The sequence below is a fragment of the Macaca fascicularis genome, chromosome 9, assembly GCF_037993035.2.
Source record: "Macaca fascicularis isolate 582-1 chromosome 9, T2T-MFA8v1.1".
Taxonomy (NCBI): Eukaryota; Metazoa; Chordata; class Mammalia; order Primates; family Cercopithecidae; genus Macaca; species Macaca fascicularis.
The window spans coordinates 141,992,624-142,020,212 of NC_088383.1; the positions used below are offsets into that span (position 1 = coordinate 141,992,624).

At 57.1% G+C, this 27,589-nt stretch overlaps 1 protein-coding gene and 1 long non-coding RNA gene across 12 annotated transcripts in view; one reads left to right on the forward strand and one right to left on the reverse strand.

Moving 5' to 3' along the window:
- CFAP46 (cilia and flagella associated protein 46) overlaps positions 1–22,903 on the reverse strand; it is a 133,828-nt gene extending 110,925 nt beyond the window's left edge. For all 11 annotated transcript variants that reach the window (XR_012418304.1, XR_012418303.1, XR_012418302.1 and 8 more), the window contains exons 1-13: positions 22,779–22,903; positions 22,199–22,323; positions 21,809–21,940; positions 21,227–21,291; positions 18,831–18,995; positions 16,558–16,681; positions 15,973–16,067; positions 13,225–13,335; positions 9,361–9,460; positions 5,795–5,893; positions 3,929–4,119; positions 2,047–2,275; positions 1,674–1,794 (exon numbers count right to left, since the gene is read on the reverse strand). Coding sequence is in view for 7 of the 11 variants with exons in the window: in XM_045361769.3 (XP_045217704.2) it covers positions 1,674–1,794; positions 2,047–2,275; positions 3,929–4,119; positions 5,795–5,893; positions 9,361–9,460; positions 13,225–13,335; positions 15,973–16,067; positions 16,558–16,681; positions 18,831–18,995; positions 21,227–21,291; positions 21,809–21,940; positions 22,199–22,323; positions 22,779–22,827 (1,606 nt within the window). In the remaining 4 variants the exon portion in view is untranslated. The remainder of the gene's footprint in view (positions 1–1,673; positions 1,795–2,046; positions 2,276–3,928; positions 4,120–5,794; positions 5,894–9,360; positions 9,461–13,224; positions 13,336–15,972; positions 16,068–16,557; positions 16,682–18,830; positions 18,996–21,226; positions 21,292–21,808; positions 21,941–22,198; positions 22,324–22,778) is intronic.
- Positions 22,904–24,635: 1,732 nt separating this feature from the next.
- Positions 24,636–27,179, forward strand: LOC141407752 (uncharacterized). Its single transcript, XR_012418305.1, has 2 exons — positions 24,636–25,180; positions 26,397–27,179. It is a non-coding gene; the product is annotated as an uncharacterized lncRNA (long non-coding RNA).
- The last annotated feature ends 410 nt before the right edge of the window (positions 27,180–27,589 follow it).

The following is a 27,589-nucleotide window of genomic DNA, read 5'->3' on the forward strand; positions in this document are numbered from 1 at the left end:
CCCGCAGCACCTCGTGCTGGGCGTAGGGTACTGTCCTCGTGCTGGGTGTAGGGTGCTGTCCTCCTGCTGGGTGTAGGGTCCTGGGTGTACGGTGCTGTCTCAGCCCCACAGCCAGCAGGTGGACATGCACCTGACCCCCAGGCGGCCAGCAGCACACGCCCATGAATAAAAGGTGTCAGGAAGGCAAAATAGGTGCGTCCGGGTCCTACTGGTGGATCTGCAGCTGCTCCTCAAACTTATTAGGGCAAAATGAAAGCACAGGTGCGGCAGCATCTGAGGGCGGTGGACGACGAGGCGGTGACCCCTCCCCTCTCCAAGAGCGACCAACCTTCCCTTGCAGGACACGACCCACCCTGCATCTGCCCATCTCCTTGTCTCAGACCCGAGACATGACCCAGCGTCTCCATTCCCAACCACCGTCTCCGCAGGCTGCAGTCTGGGTGACGCCTGCTTCATCGTGCTGGGCGAAAGCCGCCAGCTGCTGGGCACTGAGCTGGAGGGAGGCCTGGCGGCAGCCCCCAGCAGAACCCTTAAGGGACCAGTGGGAAGGGCTCCTAAGCCAGGCCCAGCCTGGCCCCTGCACTGGGCTGAAGAGAGTGGGACCGCCTGCGTTCCCAGAGCCACTGGCGAGTGCCCAGAGAAGCTGGGGCAGTGGGGGTGCAATACACCCCCGAACCCTGGCTCAGTCCCTGCACGTGGGCCGCATGGCCCCATGTCCCACTACCCAAAGCCAGCTCAGGGTCTCCCCAGGACAGATGTGATGGCTTCAGCTTTGACCCCCGTGATCCAGGGAGCCCTGTACTGTGCCTCTGGCTCAACCCCACTCCCCAGAGCAGGGTGTGTTGAAGTCCTCGCCCCCAGGACCTGAGTATGACCTTCTTTGGAGGTAATCTGGGTCAAATGAGGTCGCCAGGGTGGACCCTAGTCCAGTCTGACTGGTATCCTTCTTTTTTTTTTTTTTTTTTTTTTTTTGAGACAGAGTCTCGCTCTGCCGCCCAGGCTGTGGCCGGATCTCAGCTCACTGCAAGCTCCACCTCCTGGGTTCACGCCATTCTCCTGCCTCAGCCTCCTGAGTAGCTGGGACTACAGGCGCCCGCCACCTCGCCCGGCTAATTTTTTGTATTTTTTTTTTTTAGTAGAGACGGGGTTTCACCGTATTAGCCAGGATGGTCTCGATCTCCTGACCTCGTGATCCGCCCGTCTCGGCCTCCCAAAGTGCTGGGATTACAGGCTTGAGCCACTGCGCCCAGCCTGACTGGTATCCTTCTAAGAGGAGGAAACGAGGACACAGACCCCCAGAAGGAACGGCCCTGAGGACGCAGGGAGGAGACAGTGTCCACAAGCCAAGGAGCCCTCAGGGGGAACCAGCCCTGCCCACGCCTTGACTTCCAGCCTGGGACTGGGAGGAGTGAGTTCCTGTTGTCTAAGCAGCAGAGCCCGTGGGGTCTGTCCTAGCAGCCGGGGCACCCGACAAGGCTGGTGTGTGCACAGAAGACCCTTGCTGGGCTTTGCCAGACCCGGCAGGCCGAGATCGGAGGACACTGCTGGTGCACAGTCCTTGCACATCCAGGGGCCGTGGTAGGGAGCATGGGGACTGGGGAAACCCCGGGGCAGCCTCGGAGCCATTCCAAGGCGGATGGTTCCGGGCTGGGAGAGCCCAGTGCGGCGCTCACCTTTGGCCTCATTCTCACTGTCCAGCACGATCTGAAACGTGTCGGGGGCTAAGGCCAGGCCTGCGTTCACCAGGAGGGCCCGCTTCTTCCTGACGCTGTCCTTTGGGGTAGCTTTTTTTGCCTGTGAAAAGCAGAGACTGATGAGGAAGGGGCCGCTGGACTTTCCGCAGCACCTTCTCCAACTTCTGGAGCCTCCTGGCTGTGGCAGGGCCTGTGTGGTCCTCCTGCTCATAGACACAGTGACAGCTCGGCCCCAGGCCTCCTCGCCTCAGGTGGCCCTAGGCAGCTCCCGCCCTGCCGTGCCTTCAAAGCCCAGCCCCGGCCCCATGCTGGGGTTACAGCACCCAGCCTCCCTCACCTCCCCGGGCAGCACCTGCTCGATGGCCATGATGGCCTTGTCCTCTGCACGCTCGGGGGCCTGGTATAGTGTGGTGCACAGGCGCAGCCGGGTGGAGGCCATCTGGAGCCTGTCCTGGTAGAGGCCCAGGGTGTCCAGGCGCGTGGCTTTCCGGAGGTGCTCCATGGCGGGCTCCAGCCGGTCCTCGTCCTCCTCGATCTGCGCCATCTCCATGTGCACTTGGCAGCGGAGCAGCGTCATGAGGCTGTGGGGGTGGCGCGGCATCAGGGGCCCTGGCGGGGCTGAGGCTGTGTCGGGCTGGGGTCACACCCTCCAGGGGAGGCCTGGAGTGGCCCCAGCATGTAGGGGAGGCTTGGTGCCCAGTGCCCCTGGCTTTCCGCCATCCTTTCAGTGATGCCCCGCCTGGCCCTGGGGACTCACAAATGGGGACAAGGAGAGAAGACCATGCAGACCCCGGAGGCCTCGGCAACTCACGACAGCAGCCCCGGAAGGAAACCTGGGCGCTAGTGCAAGACTGCCCGGCTCTCTGCTGGGGACAACTTCCTGAAGCGTGGGGCGCAGTTCCCACAGCCTGGGCACAACTTCCTGAAGCGTGGGGCGCAGTTCCCACAGGCCACGGCGGCAGAGGTCAGGGTGCAGGGCTGCGAGGAAGGCTAGGGTCTGGAGAGGAAGGGCTGCGCAGAGCAGCCCAACCAGCCCGTGTGGAGGTGCCCTGGACCCCCTGGCCTCAAGCAGCCGTGTAGGGGTGCCCCAGATCCCCTGGGCTCGAGCAGCCTGTGGGGTGCCTGGAACCCCTGGGCTCGAGCAGGCTGCGTGTGCACAGGAGTGCACGTGTGCCAGGCCTGAGAAGCGGTTCTGGGGCAGCTGAGCCGGGGTCCGGGTTCATTCTCAGCTGTGGGAAGTTGAAGGATGGCCCAGGGGGGTGTGAGGGGTGTGGTCACCATGCTTCAGGGTGTGTATCTGTGTGAACTGAGCCGGAGTGATGCTGGCCTGACACAGACTGTGCTAAGGGGTGCGTGTTCTTAGCCCTAGAGAAATCCCCCATTCCTCCAAAAGGTATAGTCGAGAAACCAAGAAGCCAACAGAGGAAATGAAATAGAATTCTAGAAAAAGTCAGGGAGCCCCAGAGAAGGTGGGAGGGAGCTGTGGCAGTGCAGGGAGGTAGCAGACAGGGAGCTGGGGCTGAGCTGGCGGTCTCAGAGTCAAAACCATACTGACAGCAATGAAGAGGCTGAGCCCTCCCAACAAGAAACAGGTCCTGAGACCAGGGCTGTGGTTCTCCAGCCACCCTGGGACCAGGCTCTGCAACATCTTGTGGCTGCCCTTGCCCCCAGTACCAGTCTCCTGCCCACCACGGCCCACCCAGATGCCTGCTGCCTGCCCGCCATGGTCCACCCTGACGCCTGATGCCTGCCCGCCACGGTCCACCCGGACGCCTGCCGCCTGCCCGCCATGGCCCACCTAGATGCTTACCACCTGCTACCACGCTGGCCCCAGCATTCCTGTCACCCCTGAGGACACACCGTGCTCTTCCGGGACGCTGGGCCCTCTGAGCACTCCTGTCTCACCCAAGATGACCCAAGTCCCATGGGGCCACAACCAGCCCCCCACTCTCAGCTTCTGTGGCCATGACAGTCCCCTTCAATGGAGGCTTGAGGGGCACAGATGCCCGTGAGACACAGCTGAGCCTGCTTCTTCCTCTGGCCCCACCAGTGCTCCACACAGAGGACCCGGCATGCCTGGCCCTGAGCAGAGGCAGAGGGTGGCCCTTACTGAGTACGGGGAGTCTGCTGCTTGTGGCACTGGCATGGCAAGGGGGCTTGGGCCACCTTCTCCTCCTCTATCTCCTCATGCACCACCCGCTCTGTGGAGGACACGGCGCATGTGCGCGCCCCACCTGTCCACCTTCTCCAGCACATCCGCGACACCCGCCAGGGGCTTCCGCAGGTGGTGCCGCAGGTTGTGCTGCAGCAGGGGCAGGCAGGTGTTCCACTGCGTGGTGCACACCACGTGGATGACCCGGGGGTCGCCCAGGCGGACGGCTCGCTGCAGCGCGACGTCTAGTCTCTGTATGATATCCAGCTGGGCCTGCGGAGAAGACGTGGGCGATTCTATGGAGGTTGCTGGCTTGAGCTGCAGGGCTGGGGCGGGACATGTGCAGGGCACGCTGAGAACTCAGGCCCTAAATTCATCACCCTGCGTGGTGCCATGCTCAAATCTGTCCGTGAAAATGGCCAGAGTGACTCTAGGAGGAAGTGGATGTCTCACAAGATAGTACACGCAGGAGGCTTGGCAGTACGCACATATCGTGGCTGCGCCCGCCTCCCGTGTGTGGACTCAGTGGCGGCTGCTCCCTTCCTGGTCCCGTCTCTTTCCAGGGGCCTGTGCCCACGACGCTTCCCACCCCCAGAATGTCTCCTCCGGTCTGTGCTACACGGGCCCTTCCCCGGACAAAGGCTTAGGCCAGGATTTCAGTGGAGCCAGTCTCCCCACACTCCCACCTCCCACAAGCCCTTCTGGGCCGCCCACTGCCCTGGGCTCGCTTGGCCATGTCCCCACAGCCTGTGGCTTCCACAGGGGCCTCGCCCTCATGCTGCCCCTGGGCTGGGTGGAGCCTGCACCTCACAACCCCATCCTGCCCCTTGGCTGCTGGGTCTGAAAGCCTCGTACGCCGGTGCCGGCCCCACCGAGATCCTCAGCAGGTGAGGCGGGGGAAGCAGCCGTACACCCCACAGTGCCACAGCCACAAGCAGCCTCTGTTCACTTTCACGACAAAGTGCAGCAGCCAAAGTGTCTGGAAATCATTCCTTAAACGAACTCTCATTAAGCGCCTACCGCATGCCTGGCACCAGCGCACAGCAAGAGTCAAAAACCTCCCACGAGACGCTCAGCCCCGCGGAGCAGACCCAGGAGCAAGTCCACAGAGGCGTCGGCGCCTGCCGGGCCGTGATACATGCGCCAGGCGGTGCGGGCTGAGGGTGGGTGCCTTAGGAGTGGGGGCGGGGAAGGCCTCCCAGCTGCTCTGCTCATCCCCCGCCCCGGCACCTCCGGCACTGACCCACGTGCCCCTGGCTCCTCTGTGCCCAGCGGGGCCTTGTACTGCCTGGCTGACAGGACTCGAGGGCTCCCGGGCCAACCCGCCACACTTGCCGTGGCACCATGTCAGGGCTGCATACCTCCATTCTGTCAGGTTTTTGTTCATCTTTTAACCGGGAAATTCTTACTGAGGAAGAGTCTAAAATGATTTCTAAATCCTTTCGTGGCAGTGGCTGCTATTCCAGAGCCTGCCGTCTCAGACAGCAGGACGGAGGTGGGTCAGGCTCACGTGCCTATAATTGGCAGCTGACCCCAGGGCCAGCGGTGGCTTCTGCCCCTCGTCATTAGGACGCCTTCCCCGACTCAAGTGAGGCTGGCAGAAAGCCCTTGTGGAGACGCATGGCCGTCCCCCTGTCCTCCCGGGCAGGCATCACCACATGGCGGGGAGGGGGCAGCTCTGCAGGGGCTGCAGGAGGAGGGTCAGAGGGAGTCACATCCCAGCCCCCACCTGTACGACCCCAACCCACCAAGGAGGCCTGTGGGCCCCTCTGCGTGGGAGAGGAAGTGTGGCACTGGAGGCTGGACTCACACCCGCTGTCACGGGAGCCAGGGCGAGTCCAGCAGTGGGGTCCAGGCCGTGTCCCCAGCACCCTCAAGCCTGGGACACACTCAACTCGCACCGAGTTCCCAGAATCTGCAAAATAATGCCAGGTGTACGACTCCTGACCTCAACAGCCGCTCGGATGTACATTTTCATCTGATTTTCAAGTCTTAAAGCTTCTGATTCACACTCCAGACATTCTATTTCAATCAGCTTCCCAGGATCCTGCAGATATACACAGTTTTTGAAAAGATGGAGATCTGTAAGGGAAGCAGCTGTGCACATTCATGAACTTCAGAGGCATTTAAAATATGACTGGGTAGAGGTTTAACAAATACAAGTCATACGATGACACACAGACACCTACGACGCAGAGGTTTAAGTGAGGAAGCCGTGTTTTCAGCTACACCAACTCCTCGCCTGCCTGCAGGCCCTACCGCCTGAGAGCGGCAGGGGAGGGTCCTGACTTTGCCCTTTTCAGGGGCCTTGTCCCGGCCCCCAACACCTGGTACCCAGGCCTCAGCCAGGCGGCTTGGGGGCCCGGGGCTGCGCCGAAGTCTGGGAAGCGATGTGTTGTGCGTCATGCTGGGAAGAAGGGCACTCTACCTCCCCTTTCTCCGGGGCTTGCTGAGCTCGGGGAAGATGTCCCCAGGCCTCGGTGGCCTTACAAAAGCTGGGAGCAACATGTCGCTGTCATCCAAAGACCACACCCCTAAACCTGCCCCGCTCGAGGGGTGAAACTCCTAAATCCTAAACCTGCCCCGCTCGAGGGGTGACACTCCTAAACCCTAAACCCACCCTGGCACGAGGGGTGACACTCCTAAACCCTAAACCCGCCCTGGCACGAGGGGTGACACTCCTAAACCCTAAACCCGCCCTGGCACGAGGGGTGACACCCCTAAACCCTAAACCCGCCCTGGCACGAGGGGTGACACTCCTAAACCCTAAACCCGCCCTGGCACGAGGGGTGACACCCCTAAACCCTAAACCCGCCCTGGCACGAGGGGTGACACTCCTAAACCCTAAACCCGCCCTGGCATGAGGGGTGACACCCCTAAACCCTAAACCCGCCCTGGCACGAGGGGTGACACTCCTAAACCCTAAACCTGCCCCGCTCGAGGGGTGACACTCCTAAACCCTAAACCCGCCCTGGCACGAGGGGTGACACCCCTAAACCCTAAACCCGCCCTGGCACGAGGGGTGACACTCCTAAACCCTAAACCCACCCTGGCACGAGGGGTGACACCCCTAAACCCTAAACCCGCCCTGGCACGAGGGGTGACACTCCTAAACCCGCCCTGGCACGAGGGGTGCAGGTCTTCTGGACACAGGAGACTCAAGCTCCTAGTCTGTGAGCGCAGGTGCTGATGGTGTAGCATCTTCACAAACAACAGACACAGACGTCCCAAGAAGCAGGTCCTCGGCAGCAGACTCCTCCGCCCCGGGGAGCGGGTCCTCGGCAGCAGATGTCCGCGAGGATGGGAAGTACCTGCAGCACCTCAGGATGGCTGCACCGCAGTCCTGCACATCTGGGCCTTGGCGCCGGCCAGGATGGAGAGCGCAGGAGGCCGCCACCCCAGGCTGTGTGCCCCCACCTGTCCAGCAGCCGCAAGCCTCCATGCCACTGAGGAAGCTATGCCAGGCTTCACAGGGGTCAGAAAAAGAGCCCCATGCTTCCCACATGGTCATGGATCTTAAAACTCTTTATGGGGTCCCACAGGTCCGGGCGTCTGCCTGGTTAAATCATTTCCCCCATTCACTCAAGCAATCGTGAAATGTATGACGGTGGATAGTCTTTAAAAATGCACCAAGGCTTCAAAATTAAAAACCATTCATATCCTTAACATTAGCGAGCTTTTAATTCAAAATAAAGCTCATGAGATCCTGAATGTCTACTAGGAGGCTGGCAGGGATAACGAGCCTCCCAGCAGAATGTTCACCTAGAGAAGGTCGCTTTCGACCAGCAGTGAGACAGGAGGTAATAGGAGGGCTGGGCCCTGAAGGATGGGCAGAGGCCAACCGGGCAAAGGGCCGGGAGAGCGTCTTCAAGCCAGGGCAGAGGGACATGCTCTGCAGGGGTCACGGGCGGTGGCGGCAGAGTTGGGCTACAGGAGCCTCCCTAACGGCAACCCCACGGCAGCAGGGGCCTGCCCGGGAGCCTCAACCTGGGATACACAAAACGTTGCTTTGAGTTCTACAGCAGCCCTCGGAGATGAGTCCTGTTACTGCTGCCATTTTGCAGCGACAAACCCTGAGGCGCAGGGAGCTGAAGGAAGGGCTGCTGGGGAGGAGGAAGTGGGGCCGGACCCAGGCGTTCCACAGTCATTCTGAACTGGGGACGCTGCGCCATTGAAACCGACAAGATGAAAATGGGGCTCACAGAAGCCAGTAAAGGGCATCAAACACAGGAGCGCCTCCCACGCTGCCCTCATCCTCCGTACTGCACGGGCTGCCATTTCCAGCCTTGACCACGCTTCCCGCCTGTCTCTCAAGGCCACGTGAACTGCATCTCCTGTTCTGAAACCATTTCCAGATCAGCACAGCCCTCAGTGTGGCTGGCCGGCTCCCCCCGTGCTGAGCCACGGCCGTGTCTCCTGCACCACTGACGGCTCGGTTTACGATTACTCGTGGGTAACCTGGGGCAAAGCACACCGCAGGTGCTCAAGGAAGACACCACGAGGGGAGCCCCAGCACGCGGCTGTGCACCCGAGGGTCCCCCCTTCACTCTCCGTGTGTAAAGCGACACAGTTTGCTCAAAACCACCCGATAAACTGATCCCATTGTCCCTGCTCTGTGGCAGTTCCCGAAAGCATCAGCAAGCCTGACGTCTTCAGTCTTACACACCTTTGGTTGTGTGAAGCTTTTTCTGGAGGGCGGTTCTCTAACGTGTATTCTTAAAATATTAAAAGTGAGCATTCCCTAGTCATTTCATGTAAATACACTCATCTTAGGGAAAAATCCTAAATGCAGCTTAATGTTTTAGGCACAAAATGTTCACTGCAGCCCTTTATGTAATTAGCACAAAATGATACAGTAGCCCCCCCTTCTCTGAGAGGATATGTTTCAAGACCCCCCAACCCAGTGGAGGCCTGAAACGTGGAGCAGTCCCAAACCCGATGTACATTGTGATTTTTCTAGACAGAAATCCCTATGATAAACTTCAATTTCTAAATTAGGCACAGTATGATATTTATAACAATAACTAATAATAAAATACAACCATAACACTATGCTGTAATAAAAGTGATGTGGCTGTGGCCTCTCCCTCAAAAAACCTTAATACTTTCATACTGTAGGTGCCTGCAGGTAGCAAACTGCAGAAAGTGAACTGTGGGTAATGAGGCATGGCCGGTGTGACTTACACGTCCAATAATGAGACTGCTGGAGAATGTTCCGGATCATTAGCATCATGACATTTTACACCGTCTGTAAAGTGGACTCTAGAAACAACTGTGGTGCTGTGGCCTCGTGGCCACAATAAAGGTAAAGAGAAATGGGCAGGTGTAAAATTGCAAACACCATCTAACCGCAGTTGTGCAAAACACAGGTAGGAAAGACGGCAACGTGCCAACCACTGACCGAAGCCCTGGGGGCCACGGCCTTGTGAACTGCTTTTCCCTTCTTTGCCTTTTGTCCAAATGCACGGTGAGCAGCCTCCCAACCCCAGGCAACAGTGTCATAAAGCCACTTACTTTGCTTTCCATCTTCTTGAGGTCTGAGAGGCAGTCAGAGGAGATCTCCATGCATTTCAAGGTCAAGGAAAAACGTGCCAGTTCAAAAAGCAAAAGCATTCTGCAAACAAACAAACCAGCCAGCACCGGCTCAATATGGGGAGGCAGCAAATATGGCTGCACGGGAGAATCCAGGTTCCCCATTCAAGCAGAGGCAGGAAAGAAAGGTAGGATAAGAAATAAATAAAGTTAAATTAAATAGTAGAACAGAAGCCCTGCGGGGAGGTCCCAGCAGGGCTTTAAGCTACAGCGTCAGAGCCCAGGAGTATCCCGGGGCCAGCACAGTTGTGGAGGCCGCCCAGGGCCAGGTCCCTACTGGACGCCCCGCTCCTCACTCTCCAGACCTTCAGGTCATGTGCAGAGCCCAGGGGAAGCACAGGGAGGATGACATGCGCACTCAAAGCCATGGTCTTGCACAGCAGCTCAGACCCACATCTGCAGCTCAGCGAGGCCAGAGTTCAGGCTCCTCACCACACAGAGCCTGAACCTTCCCCTCCCCACACAGAACCTGGGCCTTTCCCACATTCCCCACACAGAGCCTGAATCTCCCCACACTCCCCACACAGAGCCTGAATCTCCCCACATTCCCCACACAGAGCCTGGGCCTTTCCCACATTCCTCACACAGAGCCTGGGCCTTTCCCACATTCCTCACACAGAGCCTGGGCCTTTCCCACATTCCTCACACAGAGCCTGGGCCTTTCCCACATTCCTCACACAGAGCCTGGGCCTCCCTGCAGTCCTCATAAAGAGCCTGGGCCTTTCTGCTCCCAACACAGGGCCTGGGCCTTCCCCATACTCCCGACACAGCGCCTGGGCCTCCCTCCTCTCCATACAGAGCCTGGGCCTCTCCACACTCCCCACACACAGCCTGGGCCTTTCTGCTCCCAGTACAGGGCCTGGGCCTTCCCCACACTCCCACACAGAGCCTGGGCCTTCCTCCTCCCCACACACAGCCTGGGCCTTCCCCACACTCTCCACACGCAGCCTGGGCCTTCCTCCTCCCGACACAGAGCCTGGGCCTTCCTCCTCCCCACACACAGCCTGGGCCTTCCCCACACTCCCCACACACAGCCTGGGCCTTCCCCACAGTCCCCACACAGAACCTGAGCCTTCTTCCTCCGCACACACAGCCTGGGCCTTCCTCCTCCCGACACAGAGCCTGGGCCTTCCTCCTCCCCACACACAGCCTGGGCCTTCCTCCTCCCCACACACAGCCTGGGCCTTCCTCCTCCCGACACAGAGCCTGGGCCTTCCTCCTCCCCACACACAGCCTGGGCCTTCCTCCTCCCCACACACAGCCTGGGCCTTCCTCCTCCCGACACAGAGCCTGGGCCTTCCTCCTCCCCACACACAGCCTGGGCCTTCCCCACACTCCCCCACACACAGCCTGGGCCTTCCCCACAGTCCCCACACAGAACCTGAGCCTTCTTCCTCCGCACACAGATCCTGGGGTTTCGTCCTCCCTACACAGAGCCTGGGCCTTCCTACCATGCGACAAGCCCGTAGGGGCACCGCCAACCGCACCTGCAGTCACCAATCAGGGTCTGCGTAGAAATCCATAGGCTGAGGCTAAACTTTGTATCCACCTGTAAAGACCCACAGTGCTCCAGACAACTTCAAGAAAGAACAGAGGGGCCCTCAGCTCTCCCCTCTAGGGCTTCCTGTTGAGCTGCAGGGATCAGGATCATGCTCCTGGGGTGGAGATTAGGCCAGGGTTTCCCTCCGGGATGCCTCTCTTCCAGGAGGAGCCTGTCCACTGGTGTCCCTGCAGCCGCCCACAGTGTCTCCAGACATTGCCAGATGTCCCAGGGAGCAGGTCTACATGTCTTCTGCCGTCTCCCGGGGAGTGATCACAGTCTTCCCGGGAATACATTGGCGGCTGCAGGCAGTGACCCAACTCGGCCCTCAGTGTGGTGTGACCATCCTCCCTGCATCCCTGGGTAGCTGTGGGCAGGAGGCTGCTTTGGGGTGGGGTGCAGATGCTTCTCCGCCCCTCGTCCCTGCCCACCTCCTCCTCCCCCTGCTCTGCTGTTGGGCCCTCTCAGATCCTGGCAGGCCTGGCATTGCAACACTGGCCTCTCCGTCCTACCTGAGCTCCAGCACACAGGCCTGCTGGGCAGGGCAGGAAGAGAGAATCCGTAAAAGTGGCTGACAATGTCACCTGTGGACAGACTGCGGCACAGGGCTATTTACACTGGTCCTGAGACCTCTCGTCAGAGCGCCTGGCCACAGAAGGGGACGCTCGGCCAGGGCCACGGCCACGCTCGGCCGGACTTCAGTTAGCACCACTTGGAGGGTCTGATGGAAGACGTAAACTCCTTCTGGAACAACATATCCACACACGTCCCCACGTACACATGCACTCATACTCCTCCCAAACAGACCCACCAGCGGGCTGGCCCTGTGTCCCTCCAGCCACCCCACGGTCCTGGGGCCCCTCCAGCCACCCCGTGGTCCTGGGGCCCCCTCCCTCGAGGAGCCTGCAGCTGAGCAGCGGAGACCTCAATGTTGGGCGGGTGCCACCTCCCTGATGAGACCACGAATGAGCTGGCGTCTGGCGCCCCTCACTGGCACTGATAAAGCAAGCTGCCCCACCAGGACTGAGCCTGGATCCCTCGCTGGCACTGGTAAAGCAAGCTGTCCCACCAGGACCGAGCCTGGATCCACAGGAACCAAGTCCTCCCAACACCCCGTGAGCTTGGGGGGCCCCTTCCCCAGTCCAGCCTTGAGAAGAGACCCCAGACCACTCAACGCTGTGGCTGTTGCTGTGCCTATGTTCCTGTCCCACAGACACGGCAAGGTCATGGATCTGTGCCCCGGTTCTTGTCCCGCAGACACGGTGAGGTCATGGACCTGCACTCAGGTTCCCGTTCCTCAGACACGTGAGGTCACGGACCAGCACCTGGGTTCCCATCCCATAGGCACAGCGAGGTCATGGACCTGTGCCCGGGTTCCCGTTCCGCAGACATGGTGAGGTCATGGACCTGTGCCCAGGTTCCCATCCTGCAGACATGGTAAGGTCATGGACCTGTGCCCGGGTTCCCGTCCTGCAGGCATGGTAAGGTCATGGACCTGTGCCCAGGTTCCCGTCCTGCAGGCATGGCGAGTTCATGGACCTGTGTTGTTTCAAGCTGCTAAGTTTGTGGGTACTTGTTATGCGGCTGCAGATAACTAATACACCTTCTCTGTTAGTGTCCCGTGTGGCCACCAGAAAACCGAACAGACAATTTCAGCTCCCGTATCAATAAGCTTTACTTGTTTCTCATTCTCTTAAAAACATACAGGGCTATCAACGAGGTGCAAAGTCGCTCCGGGGGGCAGGGGACCAACCCCCTGACCCACCCGCACCCACAAAGGCAAAACCGGCCAGCGCTTTCCATGTGCTTCCGAAAATCTCAGGCTCAGCTTCCTGCTTCCAGGATACCAGCCCAGGACTTATCCCAAACTCTCCAGTGCCTGGAGGATTCGAGAAAGCACAGAAGCCAAACAAACCAGCCTGAAAAAGGCTCTAGAGAAACCTGTTCTCCCACCCACAAAACGCCATGCAACCACCAGAACAGTGTGAGGTGCCGTGGTGACCGAACCATCCATATGCCTACAAACTAAATTCATGTTAAAAAGTAGGGTGTGAAAGTGTTCGCAAAACAGTACAAATCTCAGGCCACAAAAGACCAGAGAGGAACTTACTAAAACCTCCACGATGGCTGGCTTTTGCAAAGGTGGTTCTAGTTGCTTGTTTTATACCTTTTCACATTTTTCAGAGCCCGCTAAATTTTGTACAATGATTATGAAGAAGTGATATTGCAAAAAGACAAACACTTACTTTTCTTCTCTGATGGAAGGAAAGCGCTGGTGGTTGTAACGACTTAAGTGTCTATAGGCCTTCCTCAGAATGACACTGACATCGCCTGGTAAATCATTTTGCTCTGCTTTTCTAGAAATAATTCAGAGAGTAATTCACCACAAGATCTTGTCAGATTTATTCAAATTCTCCTAAGAGAAACTCTGTGTGTATGAAACTGTGTTTCCCACTGAAGAGGAGACTGAAAATAACCCCTCTTGCTTTCTTTCCTCAAATTCCTGAGATGACTTTTCACCCCTTCTGGTCCTCCTTCCCTCCATGATGCCTGGCCTTCCCACAAGGCTGGAATAGAAACACTCAGACAAGACATGCCCAGACCCCTTGCCAGAGCCAGCATCCCACACAGGAGCCAAACACGGGAAATGTGGGGCACTCTCTCTGCTCAACGGTGATAGGACCTGGACAAGCATTGCTCTCTCACAGGGATGCTGGCCATAGGACACAATCTCAGATCTCGTCACCGACCTCAGCACCCAAACACACTGTGATCTCCTCACTCCCCTCGGCATCCAAACACACCGCGATCTCCTCACTCCCCTCAGCACCCAAACACACCACGATCTCCTCACTCCCCTCAGCACCCAAACAGACTGGCGATCTCCTCACAGCCCTCAGCATCCAAACACACTGTGATCTCCTCACGCCCCTCATCATCTAAACACACCGCAATCTCCTCACTCCCCTCATCATCCAAACACACCACGATCTCCTCACTCCCCTCAGCACCCAAACACACCGCGATCTCCTCACTCCCCTCATCATCCAAACACACCGCGTCTCCTCACTCCCCTCATCATCCAAACACACCGCGTCTCCTCACTCCCCTCATCATCCAAACACACCGCGTCTCCTCACTCCCCTCATCATCCAAACACACCGTGATCTCCTCACTCCCCTCGGCATCCAAACACACTGTGATCTCCTCACTCCCCTCATCATCCAAACACACCACGATCTCCTCACTCCCCTCGGCATCCAAACACACTGCGATCTCCTCACTCCCCTCATCATCCAAACACACCTCGATCTCCTCACTCCCCTCAGCACCCAAACAGACTGGCGATCTCCTCACTCCCCTCAGCACCCAAACACACCGCGATCTCCTCACTCCCCTCGGCATCCAAACACACCGCGATCTCCTCACTCCCCTCGGCATCCAAACACACTGCAATCCCCTCACTCCCCTCATCATCCAAACACACTGTGATCTCCTCACTCCCCTCAGCACCCAAACACACCGTGATCTCCTCACTCCCCTCAGCACCCAAACACACCGCGATCTCCTCACTCCCCTCGGCATCCAAACACACCGCGATCTCCTCACTCCCCTCATCATCCAAACACACTGCGATCTCCTCAAAGACCTCAACACCCAAACACACCGTGATCTCCTCACTCCCCTCGGCATCCAAACACACCGCGATCTCCTCACTCCCCTCATCATCCAAACACACTGTGATCTCCTCACTCCCCTCAGCACCCAAACACACCGCGATCTCCTCACTCCCCTCATCATCCAAACACACTGTGATCTCCTCACTCCCCTCATCATCCAAACACACCGTGATCTCCTCACTCCCCTCATCATCCAAACACACCGTGATCTCCTCATTCCCCTCATCATCCAAACACACTGTGATCTCCTCACAGCCCTCAGCACCCAAACACACCGTGATCTCCTCACTCCCCTTATCATCCAAACACACCGCGATCTCCTCACTCCCCTCATCATCCAAACACACCACGATTTCCTCACTCCCCTCATCATCCAAACACACTGCAATCTCCTCACAGCCCTCAGCACCCAAACACACCGTGATCTCCTCACTCCCCTTATCATCCAAACACACCGCGATCTCCTCACTCCCCTCATCATCCAAACACACCATGATTTCCTCACTCCCCTCATCATCCAAACACACTGCAATCTCCTCACAGCCCTCAGCACCCAAACACACCGCGATCTCCTCACTCCCCTCATCATCCAAACACACTGCGACCTCCTCACAGACCTCAGCATCCAAACACACCGTGATCTCCTCACTCTCCTCATCATCCAAACACACTGTGATCTCCTCACTCTCCTCATCATCCAAACACACTGTGATCTCCTCACTCCCCTCATCATCCAAACACACTGTGATCTCCTCACTCCCCTCATCATCCAAACACACTGTGATCTCCTCACTCCCCTCGGCACCCAAACACACCACGATCTCCTCACTCCCCTCGGCATCCAAACACACCGCGATCTCCTCACTCCCCTCGGCATCCAAACACACCATGATCTCCTCACAGCCCTCAGCACCCAAACACACCGCGATCTCCTCACTCCCCTCATCATCCAAACACACCATGATCTCCTCACTCCCCTAATCATCCAAACACATCGTGATCTCCTCACTCCCCTCGGCATCCAAACACACCGTGATCTCCTCCTACAAGCTCTTTCTGCACTTGGCTTGAAGCCGCCCTCTCCCTTCTGTGGCCTCACTGGCCTCTCCTCCATGCTGGGAGGGAGGCAGGGCCACGGATTGGGGGTGGCCTTCGGATCCCCACACCCTGGGGAGTCCCAGGCTCCCACTCTCCAGCTCCACTCACTGCAACTCCAGACTCACAGGCCCCTGGACACAGCACCTCCCCCCATGGAGGGGACAGAGCGCTCCCAAGCCCAGCACTTGTGAAACTCTCCCTCCCAAAATGACTTACGCTTTTAGCATATTAATATAGAAAGTGACTGACAGGCTAATGGAATTTTTCTTTTCTTCCTTTAACTGAAGTTTGTCCATTAATTCATGACGAACCTGTCATAAAATTGAAGAGATTATTAATCTGGATTCAAACAATTAGGTAAGAGGTTCAGATTTTGTGTCTAGATTTTATTTTCTCATTAATTAAATTTTGTATCTAGTTTTTCAGATACAACTTAAGCTGATTCCCCATATTTAAAAATGAATTGCTGATGAATGCTTTTGGTACATATTCTTGTAGTAATTACTTGTATCTTTGTGAATTTTCTATTAACTTCAAAAAAATTCAAAGCTATTAGAAAGGAAAAATTCAAAGAGGGACGATAAAGGCAAAAGACCCTGTTTTGCTTTCAAAATGTCACAGTTCTATACGTTGGATGAACTGCTATTTCTTTTTAATATGTTTATATATTTTTGTTCATGTATCTATACATATACATTTTTATATCTCTCAGCAAACTTATGTAATTTCTATGCAGTTTTCTCAACAATGACTTTTAAGAAAAGTACTTCTTACGTCTCTATTTCTAATACGCTCATTTACCATAACGGAGAACATCTGCCGGTATTTCTGCGGCACGTGAGACTTGATGAACGGAGCTGCAGTGGAGCAGAACCTGGCAGCCTCCTCCTTTCTTCCGGCTTGCAGATAACACTCCAGAAGTTCCCTAGATAACAGACGCGCCACTGGTCAACCCGGTGAAACTGTTTTCTCCTCTCTAGTAACCAGACAGACGCGCGCCACTGGTCAACTCGGTGAAACTGTTTTCTCCTCTCTAATAACCAGACAGACACGCGCCACTGGTCAACCCGGCTGAAACTGTTTTCTCCTCTCTAATAACCAGACAGACACGCGCCACTGGTCAACCCGGTGAAACTGTTTTCTCCTCTCTAGTAACCAGACAGACACGCCACTGGTCAACTCGGTGAAACTGTTTTCTCCTCTCTAATAACCAGACAGACACGCCACTGGTCAACCCGGCTGAAACTGTTTTCTCCTCTCTAATAACCAGACAGACACGCGCCACTGGTCAACCCGGCTGAAACTGTTTTCTCCTCTCTAATAACCAGACAGACACGCGCCACTGGTCAACTCGGCTGAAACTGTTTTCTCCTCTCTAATAACCAGACAGACACGCGCCACTGGTCAACCCGGTGAAACTGTTTTCTCCTCTCTAGTAACCAGACAGACGCGCGCCACTGGTCAACTCGGTGAAACTGTTTTCTCCTCTCTAATAACCAGACAGACACGCCACTGGTCAACCTGGCTGAAACTGTTTTCTCCTCTCTAATAACCAGACAGACACGCGCCACTGGTCAACTCGGTGAAACTGTTTTCTCCTCTCTAATAACCAGACAGACACGCCACTGGTCAACCCGGCTGAAACTGTTTTCTCCTCTCTAGTAACCAGACAGACACGCGCCACTGGTCAACTCGGTGAAACTGTTTTCTCCTCTCTAATAACCAGACAGACACGCCACTGGTCAACCCGGCTGAAACTGTTTTCTCCTCTCTAATAACCAGACAGACACGCGCCACTGGTCAACTCGGTGAAACTGTTTTCTCCTCTCTAATAACCAGACAGACACGCGCCACTGGTCAACCCGGCTGAAACTGTTTTCTCCTCTCTAATAACCAGACAGACACGCCACTGGTCAACCTGGCTGAAACTGTTTTCTCCTCTCTAATAATCAGACAGACACGCCACTGGTCAACCTGGCTGAAACTGTTTTCTCCTCTCTAATAACCAGACAGACACGCCACTGGTCAACCCGGCTGAAACTGTTTTCTCCTCTCTAATAACCAGACAGACACGCCACTGGTCAACCTGGCTGAAACTGTTTTCTCCTCTCTAGTAACCAGACAGACACGCCACTGGTCAACCCGGCTGAAACTGTTTTCTCCTCTCTAGTAACCAGACAGACACGCGCCACTGGTCAACCCGGCTGAAACTGTTTTCTCCTCTCTAATAACCAGGCTATTAAACCATTATATATTTTGTGTTTCACAAACTTTAAAAGCTATCCCGCGGTCAGCTTCTTCAGCCAGAACCAGGCCGTGCGGCTCACCGGGAATGGCCAGCAGGCGCCAGACAGCTCGTTACCGCTAGCACCGGGGCATTTTGAAATGAAAGATCTGTACTGATATTCTTCAAAGGTTCCCCAAAAGGCCATATGGCAGGAAACCCACACCTGCAGGCTCTGGGTTGGGGTCGAGGAGGACCACTCTGGAGCCAGCACAGCTGGGATCCTCACTGGAGACATCCACCCGTCCCCGGCCTGCACACAGAGCTCCACAGACACTCGGACCCATTTCCTTTCCGCCGCCCAGCACAGTGACCGAGGCATTGGTGACAGTCTGCAGTGACCCCTCAGGGCTAAGGCCAGGCAAGGCCGGCCTGCCCCGTGCTGCCCCAGCTTCCTCGCAGGGCCGCCTGGGCTCCGGACATGCTGACTCCGCTTGGTTTTATGCTGTTAAAACACCTACTGCATTAATACTTTCAGAGCTAAGATTTTAAAACCGGGAGCCAGGCTGGGTGGCACAGGGTCACGTCTGCTTTGCCGTGAGTCTAAACACAGTATCTTGTTCTGTTGTCATAACCTCATAACCAGGGCACGGCAAACGTCATCTACAGATTTTGGAAACAACCTTCGGACAAGACACACAGAAACTTGTGACTGTGGGAGAAAACGCACACAGAGTGTACCCCAGTGATGTGGAACTCCCATCCGCCCCGCCAGGAGAAGGGGTGGTGGCCTCAGAGTTGGAGGGCAGCCCACTGGGAGGCCACGGAGGGCACGGCGAGCTCAACTCACAGCATCAGCTCGGCGTGCCACTCCTTGTCTTCCTCCTCGGTCTGACTCAGCACGTTTACAATTTGGGAAAGGCTGGGGATCAGATGGTGGCGATATCCAGGCTCGAGGAACGGCCTCACCATCTGCCAGTAGAGGACTGATGCATTGTACACCAAAAAGTAATACCTACGGCACAAGCAGAGGACGTGGAGAACGCGGTCAAAGCCTAGCCAGCCCAAGCTGCAAAACCAAGGGGCCACTGTGTCTCCGGAGCCCCTCTCAGGAGGGACCTCAGGTCCTCTCCCAGCAGACAGCAGCAGCCCCATCTGAGAAGCTTTGGCCCAGCCTGCAGGAGCACCAGGATGCAGAGCCCTTCCCTGGGACAGCCTTGGGCGGCCCTGCATCCAACGTGCTATGGCTCTAGTGCAGGCCCAGCTGTGATGACCCGGCCACAGGCTCCTGAGTCCAGACCAGGGCCTCCTTCCTCAATCATTCCACAAACTAATCGGCCCCCTTCCCTTGAAAACACACCACTGACCAAGGCCTCCTCTGGCTCTCAAGGGATAGACAAGAATGGGCAAGGACAGAGGGAATCAAGGAAGGCTTCCTGGAGGAGGTTACATGCCTGCCGTGACCTGAAAGATGTCAGGATGCAGCCAAGACAGTAGTAGAGGAAAAGAAGGTCAGGCAGATGGAAGACAAGGAGGAGCCTTTGGGAAACAAAGTTCCTGTCTGCCAGCATACAGTGTGAAGTGGAGGAGGGTGGACTGGAAGACTAAACAGAGACCCCTCTCAGGGGTCTGGGCCTCTCCCTGGGCAGCAGGGAGCCATTGCAGGGACTGAAGTAAGGGAATCTGGGCCCATCTGCCTTTCTCACTCTAGGGCCACTCCACAGCAGGGCAGGCCAGCTCTGCCCTGTAGGGCCTCTGTGCCTGGTGGTCCTGGGCTGGCCACCAGGTGTACCAGCACTGCTCAATGCCCAGGTGGGAGGAGGACGCCAGGGTGGCTGTGGCAAGCCCACTCCTCTGAGTTTACTCAGAGCCACCATGTGACCCTGGGACAGGACTCATCTTGTTTCCAGGTTTTCAGGAGAGGAGCGGAGGTGCGGGGTGTCCTGACCAGACGGTCACGCCTGCCTGAGTCAGAGGGGTCGCCATGGGACTCCAGTGGCCTGCTGCTTCTCCCTGGATGCCGCACCTCGAAAGGAATCCATCTCCTCCCTGTAAGTGGCTCTCTGCAAATCCCCACTATGGCCTCCACATGCCCGTGGTCGGGCTCACAGTCTCCTGTCCCACTGCCACTGCCCTGGACAAGCCAGTGCTGCCCTCTCTCTCCACACAACCTGGCCCTTTCCCAAAGATGATCCTGACCTCTGGCAAGGCTCTGTCACCCCATGGTCCATCCACAGTGCCCCCGAGGGTCCTGGAGCAGAGCAGCCTCCTTCCCGTGGTACCCGCCACTCCCGCATCACACCTCCCTCGGAAACACCCTTATCTTTAGAATCTGTGGCTTGAGATTGGGCCTCCCCATCCCCGTCCCCATGCAGGGAAGATCTCTTGGGCTGAGCCCTACATCCCCACCACTTGCAACAGAGTGTGACCAGAGAGGGCCACCAGCAGACAAGCAGGCCGATGTGGGTAGAAGGGACCAGGGAACCCACAGCTTCTATTTAAATCTCCTCCAAACATTGTATCCTATTCAAATATGTGATATATATTCAAACAAATATGCTTGAAACTGCCAAGCTTGCACAAAACTGATTTGCATAGGATATGAATCAGTTTTGTGCAAGCTTAACAGTTTCAAGCATGATATTTGTTTTTGTGCAGAAAGCACTGATTTTGTAGAAAGTTATGCTGGAGTCGCCTCCGCAGGGACAGCGGCCTTGGCCAAGCCGCCCGCTAGAGGGCAGCAAAGGCACGCTGGGCCGAAGAAGGAACCCTGGGGAAGGAGCCGGGCGCTCTGGGGGTACACCAAGGGAGGTTCTGGAGAAAACAGACTTTTTTTTTTTTTCTTGAGACGGAGTCTCGCTCTGTCATCCAGGCTGGAGTGCAGTGGCGTGATCTGGGCTCACTGCAACCTCCACCTCCCGAGTTCAAGTGATTCTCCTGCCTCAGCCTCCCCAGTAGCTGGGATTACAGGCTTGTGCCACCACGCCCGGCAGAAAACAGCCTCTTCACAGCCACCTAAAATCACAAAAACCGCCGAGTGCTGAAGAGGCTGTGACTCGGAATTCTGCATGAATGTGGCCTAGTCCACACGCTAACGAGATGAGGCAGTGATCACACGTGCATGAAAATCACAAACCACAAATGAGGGGAAAACCCACAGTTCAAATAAATACACCCACTTGGTAAGTTCTGGCTCTGAAGTCTTTCACCCGGTCAATGAGAAAAGGCCACTTCAATTTCACCTACCTCGGTTCTCCTTTGGCAAAGTTTATGGCCTTCATGTACTGAGTCACGCAATTTTCAAACTCCTCCTAAGGCAACATAAAGAAGCACAATTAGACTGAAACACTGAACCCTGCTCATTGCCCTGTCTGCAGATGCCACGGCTCCTTCATGGTTGGCCTGGTACGCCCTGTGTATCCACAGGTGACGGTGTGGCAGACAGCCTGAGTGTCGTGGCGATGTCGTGGACCTGCACCCGGGTTCCCGTCCCACAGACACAGCGAGGCATCAGAAACCGCAGTGCCTGTGCTCCAGCACACCCACCCCACCCCAGCTCCCCTCTGCCCACTCAGGGCAGCTGCAGGTGCAGATGCCACAGAGACCACACTGCGACGAGGCAAAGGTCCAGGGGTCCTGCATGTCAGATACCACTACTTGAGCAAAAAGCATGAACGGGAAATGGTGCAAGTTTCGTGTCACTCTGGAAATTAATTCCTTCACTCTACTACCCTAAGAACGATTTAAAGCCTGGTCTAGGCTGGCACTGTTCTGGAGGTGGGGTGAAAATTGAACTGTTGGGGAGAAGGGGCACAGGACACCTCTCACCAGGTTTTCTGCCGACTTTGGGGCACACATCTGGGCCCTGCACAGGTGCGCTCGGCCCAGAAACTGGGTGATGGGCGCCTTCACCTTGAAGTACATTTGGATGCAGTCCTCGCTCACCTCTGGCTGCCCCATCTGCAAGAGAACACCACCATGGAAGACCACAGACCTGGAGGTGGTGGCCTCCCTGCCCAGAAACACATGGGGCTGCTTTCAGAACAGGCCCCAAGCACCGGTGCAGCCTGTTTGCAGCCCCCACCCTCCATCCTGGCCCCTTGACTGCCCGGCCAGGAGCTGCCTCTCCCCAGCCCCACTCTGCATCCACTAGATGCCCAGAGGCCCCCCATCTCCCTGTCAAAGCTGCCCTGACCAAGGATCCCGGGAACTAGTTACCTTGAGGGCCTGCTCTGCACACAGAACAAACAGGTCTGGGCTGAAGCTCTCTGAGGGGTCAAACTCCGATTTCCCTAGGTTGGCCGATTTGATCAACTCATAGGCCTTCTTCAAGGACGCAGCATCTGTCCCAAACAGGCGGTTGAGGAAGGTTTGGTCACTGGGCTGGGACAAGTGAGCCGGAGAACGCGATCCCGAAGGCCCCAGGCAGCCTCCTCAGGCCCCGGCCACAGCAGCAGTCGCCGCCTGGGAGCAGCGGTGTGGGCACCTTCCTGTATGTTTGCCCTGGTCAGACAATCGGGAGGTGGGAGGCTCCGGCTGTGGCCCTCGAGGGGTCACCCATCTGGCAGGCTGGGATGAGAGGGTCCGCGGCTTCCCCGGGGCGGGGGTCGTGGCGGGTCTGGGGTCACCCCGGGGCAGGGGTCGTGGTGGGTCCGGGGTCACGCCGGGGCGGGGGTCGTGGCGGGTCTGGGGTCACCCCGGGGCAGGGGTCGTGGTGGGTCCGGGGTCACCCCGGGGCGGGGATCGTGGCGGGTCCGGGGCCTCCCTGGGGCGGGGGTCGTGGCGGGTCTGGGGTCACCTTGCTGGCTCTCGGCGCGGGCCAGCTCCTGCGTGATGACCAGGTCCATGACGCCGGCGCCCGGCTCGTCCGCCCTTTCTGGGGTCCGCGGTGCGTCCCGCCGCCAGGGTCGGTTGGGTTCTCCCGCCGCGAGGACCCGGCGACGGTTGCCTGGAGACCGAAAGGGACGCGGACGCGCGGGCTACGGGACGGCGGCGGGGCCACACTTCGGCGAAGGCGAACAACGCCGCGCGCCCGCCCGCCCCGCCGCCAGTTCCGCGGAGCCCGGACACCGGGTCGGCGACCCCCGGCGAGTGGCGGGAAGAAGAAAGGGAGGGAAGGCGGCGGGGGAGGGCGGCGTTGGGGGGCGCCGGGGGGTCCGCGCCGGCCTCCTCTCCCCGCTCAGGGCTCCTGTGTGCCCGGGTTGTGGTCCTGGCACCGGGCGCACCCTCCCCCTTCCCCGGGAACTTCTGACTGCGTCCTTCGCGCCTGCGCTCCTCCGCTCGTTCGTTCTCTTCCTTTTTTTCTTTCCTTCTTCTCTTCTCTTCTCTTCTTCTCTTCTCTTTTTTTTTTCTCTCTCTCTCTCTCTCTCCCCCTCCCTCCCTCATTCCGTCATTACTTTAACAGGCAGTGACTTGCCCCTGCCACGGTCCTGGAAGTGCAGCGGGCACAGAAAGTCGCGCAGAGGAAATGCGGGCTGCGGGCGTGGAGGGGCCGCCCCGGGGGCGAGCTGAGACCTGGCAGCGGAGCGGGGCGGGACGAGCAGACGCAGAGCCCGGCCCCCAGGGAGCGGGGAGCGGCGCGGCCACCTGCCCCTCGGGGCTCCCCACCTCCCTCCCAGCCGGGGACTGAATTGGAGACTGGACGGGGCGCGCAGCCCGAGCGCAGGGAAGCCCGAGCCACTGAAGGACTTGGGTCGGCCTGGGGCAGGGAGGGCCCAGGACTCACCCTGGGGTGGGCGCGCTCCGGGAACTCTAGGGGAGGCCCACCTGGGAGAGGACCCCCGGGGAGAGGCCCACCTGGGAGAGTGGAATTCCACCCGGGAGAGGGCCACCATACCTACATGGGATCAAATAAGCTGCCTTGACATAGTTTTGAAACCTGAACATCATGTTTCTCAGGCTCCTGGAACCTCACCCCGTCTTGAAGTTGGCATCCTCAGATCCCTGCTAGATGACCATATTCCTTCCCAAAGATAGTTCTCAAATGGGCCTTTGTTGGTAAAGACACTCCACACATGGGTACGGCCTTTGTTGGTAAAGACACTCCACACATGGGTACAGCCTCGATAAAATATTTTACCCCGCAGAGAAAGTATCTCCAAACATAATGTAGTAAGAGATTTCCCAAATCCAAGGGCATTAAATATTAAAACTCAGTTTTCTAGTTACACATTAGCCTTAAATATCAAGAATGTAACACAAAATTATCACAGAACGCAGGAAAAGGAGATGAGAAAGGCCGCAGATGGGCAGCTAGGTGGGTCAGGGCACAGGGCAGGGTCCGAAAGGGTCCCCAGCACAGGAGCATCTGTCCCCGTGGAGTGGGGGGCACCACCCTCCTGGCACGTGGATGTGTGCAGCAACCCGGCACTGCTGCGGACCAGTAGTCCAGGCATTCTTATGGAGGCTCCATCAGATCATGGTGGATGATGCCTGGAGGAGGGTGGGTGCAGGGTTGAGAGCTGCAGGTGCTAATCCTGGCTGGTCTCTCTGGTGACCGGCCCCCCTCCAGGAGCCACCAAGCCTCACCTCATTTGAACAAAAGAATCTGCTGCCATCACCCAGGAAATTCCGAGGGTTTTTGGAGCCCTGTGCTGGGTCTTGGGAGCAGAGACTGGATCTATTCATTTCACATTTTGTTGCCCCATCTTGCCAGGTAGAGACGGTGTCTGTGTCTGGGTTCCCAGGCTGGACCCCAGATGCCTGCTGTATATGTGCCCGCTGGCGTTGCCATCACGGGGCACTCTCTCAGGCGTCTTAAACAGCAGGACAGGAGGCGGGAAGGCCAAGATGAAGGTGCGGCCGGAGCTGGTTCCTCGGAAGGCACCCCGCGTGGCCGTATGTGGTTGTCGTCTGTTTCTTGGTGTCCAAATGTGCCCATCTTATATGGACACCAGCCATGGGGTGTAGGGCCCACCCTGAGACCTCCCGTTAAACAGATCACCTCCGTGAAGACCTTGTCTCTAAATAAGGTCACATCCTGAGGTTGTGAGACTAGGACTCCAGCATGAGAGTTTCAGGGGGACACAGTTCAACCCACGACACTTGCTTAACCAGAAGGTGGTGAGAATTCTGAACATTTGTAATTTCACCAGGTGAAAGCCAGGAAGATGGTTGAATTGTTGTTTAAAACATCTCGGAATATATACATGAGCAGAACAGAAGTTAAAGACAGAGTTTCTTCCAGCACAAGCGAGGCCAGTAAGCAAATCCCACTGGTGTGTATGCACTTAAAAGAGAACTTAGTTGAAATCGGCCTGGAATCCCAGCTCCCGGGGACAGGCAAGCAGAAGCCGGGGGCAGGAGGGACGTGGTGATGTGCGGGGTCCCGGCTCTCCCCGCCGCCGCTCAGAAGAGCAAGGTGCCACCCTCCCCTAGGGGAGCTAGAGAAGGGGGTGGGTGGAGTTGGGGAGGCATGGAGGGTCCCTGGTAGCGGGGTGCTGGCAAGCAGGCTCTCTAGTGAAGTGCGAAAATGAAGCCCCTGGTTGGGGGCGTTTGCACATCCTCCCACCACTGCTGTTTAAACTGCCCAAGGGGCAGCACCGGCTCACAAAGCTGCACATCTCACAATGGCCAGGTGGAGCCCAGCCCCGGCTTGGTGACCCCTCCAGAAAGGGGGTCCTGGGGACCCCAAAGTCCGCTGGAAGCCGACCCGCACCGCTGTCCCAGGGGCCTGTCCTGTTCTCACTCTGCCTGGCTGGCGTCTGGCACAGCAGTGCTTTGCGGCATCGGTTTCACTTTGGGGCCAGTCAGTGCCAGCACGGCTACTTTGCCCACGGCTTGAGAATCCGAATGTGGAGTCTGGGAAAGGGGGCTGGGCTGGGATCCCCACATGTGAGGGCCGACTGAGCCTGGCCCCGCAGGATAATGTTGCCCAGGGAACCAGGAGGAGCTGACCCCCAATACACCTCTGTGTTGGGCCACGCAGTGGTGAAGGCCACGGGGTGGCCATCCAGCTACGGTTGGTGGAACCCCAGAGCCCACTAGGGGAGGGCATGGTGAGTGCATGTGTGTGACTGTGAGAATATCAGCAGGAGGGGGAGTGGGTGTGAACGTGTGGCTGGGCTGTGTGTGCCACGTGTACACAAGAGTGCGTGTGTATAGTGTGTGACATGTAAGCATGATTGTGTGTGTGACCCTGTGTGTGTGAGTGTGCATGTATGCGCACGTGTGGCCCTCCCCTGTGGAGGCACAGGGGAACGGATCTCTAATCCACAGACATCACTGACGACCTGTGCAGGGCCAGGCTCTGGGGATCAGCAGAGAACAAAAGGGACAGAAAGCACTGCCCCTGGGGGACAAAGACCACACTGTGGGGTCCTGCGGCTGGGGGGGCGGGGCCTGATGTGTTCAGGGAAAGCAGCTTCACCCCCCAGGAAAGCAGGAGGATCAGAAGAGGGTCTCCTCACCCCCACAGGCACCTTTCCCGATGGGACAGCCCCGAACGTGGAGCATGCCAGCAGCCCGGCAGCCAAGTTCCGGCAGTTTACAGGACAATGCCAGAGGGTGGTGTGCACACGCCCCTGAAAAGACGGAAAGGAGAATATCCACCGTCATCCCCAACAGCCCAGCACTCAGCACCCCAGGCTGTCATCCCCAACAGCCCTGCACCCAGCACTCAGGATCCCAGCACCCCAGCATCTCAGCATCCCAGCATCCCAGCATCCCAGCCTCCATGTATCCCAGCACGCCAGCATCCCACCACCCCCGGCACCCCCAGCATCCCAAGATCCCAGGAACCCAGCATTGCTGCATCCCAGCACCTAACCTGGGGTCCCACATTTTTATCTGATGAATCTGCAGCTCTTAATTAATGCTTCTACCTGCCTGCCCTCTGCCCTCTGCAGACACTGTGCACAGGTGATGTGTACGTGTATATTCTTTTTTGGTTCACAGAAATGGCAGTTGCATCATACCCTGTTTAGCATCATGGTTTCCAGCTAGCTAACCATCCATTCACTCGAAGATATTTTTGAGTCTTCCTGTGTCATTAGAGCAGAGCCTCGTTCTGAACTCTGGGTCCAGCAGGCCCCACTGCGGAGGTTGCTGCAGTTCACGGTGTGCTTGGACAGTGGCAGCACTCTCTTCTCTGAGACCTCGCTCTTCAACGTTTTGTAAGACTGTATTTGCATGTTTATTTTGATGTAAATGCTGAAACATCTGGTCTAGTTTAAAAAATAAACACAAAACACAGCCAAAAGCACACTGTTGGCATTTTCTCCAGTACAGGTTGATTTAAAGAGAACCGGCATAAGACGGTGTATCTTCTGATCCAGCCATGATGGGCTTTCTCACTCGCTTCCGTGTGCGTCTGTTTGCTAACACTAAGAATATGCGCCTCAATATTGATATGGAAAGTGATTCTGTGATTCTTTTCAAACAAAGAATGTGGAAGCTTGATCTTTCCTTCTGTGCTCCTGGACTGGTTCATAGCATTGTAATGACATGTTCCTTAAGGTTTGCGAGAACTTGTAAGGTGGACTTTTCTTTCTCATTTGGAGCAAGTGTGTGTATGTATGCATGTGTGTGGGGGTATGTTTATTTGTGTATGCACATGCTGCATATATGTGTAAAGCACGTGTGTCTATATGAATGTGTGAGCAGGTATAT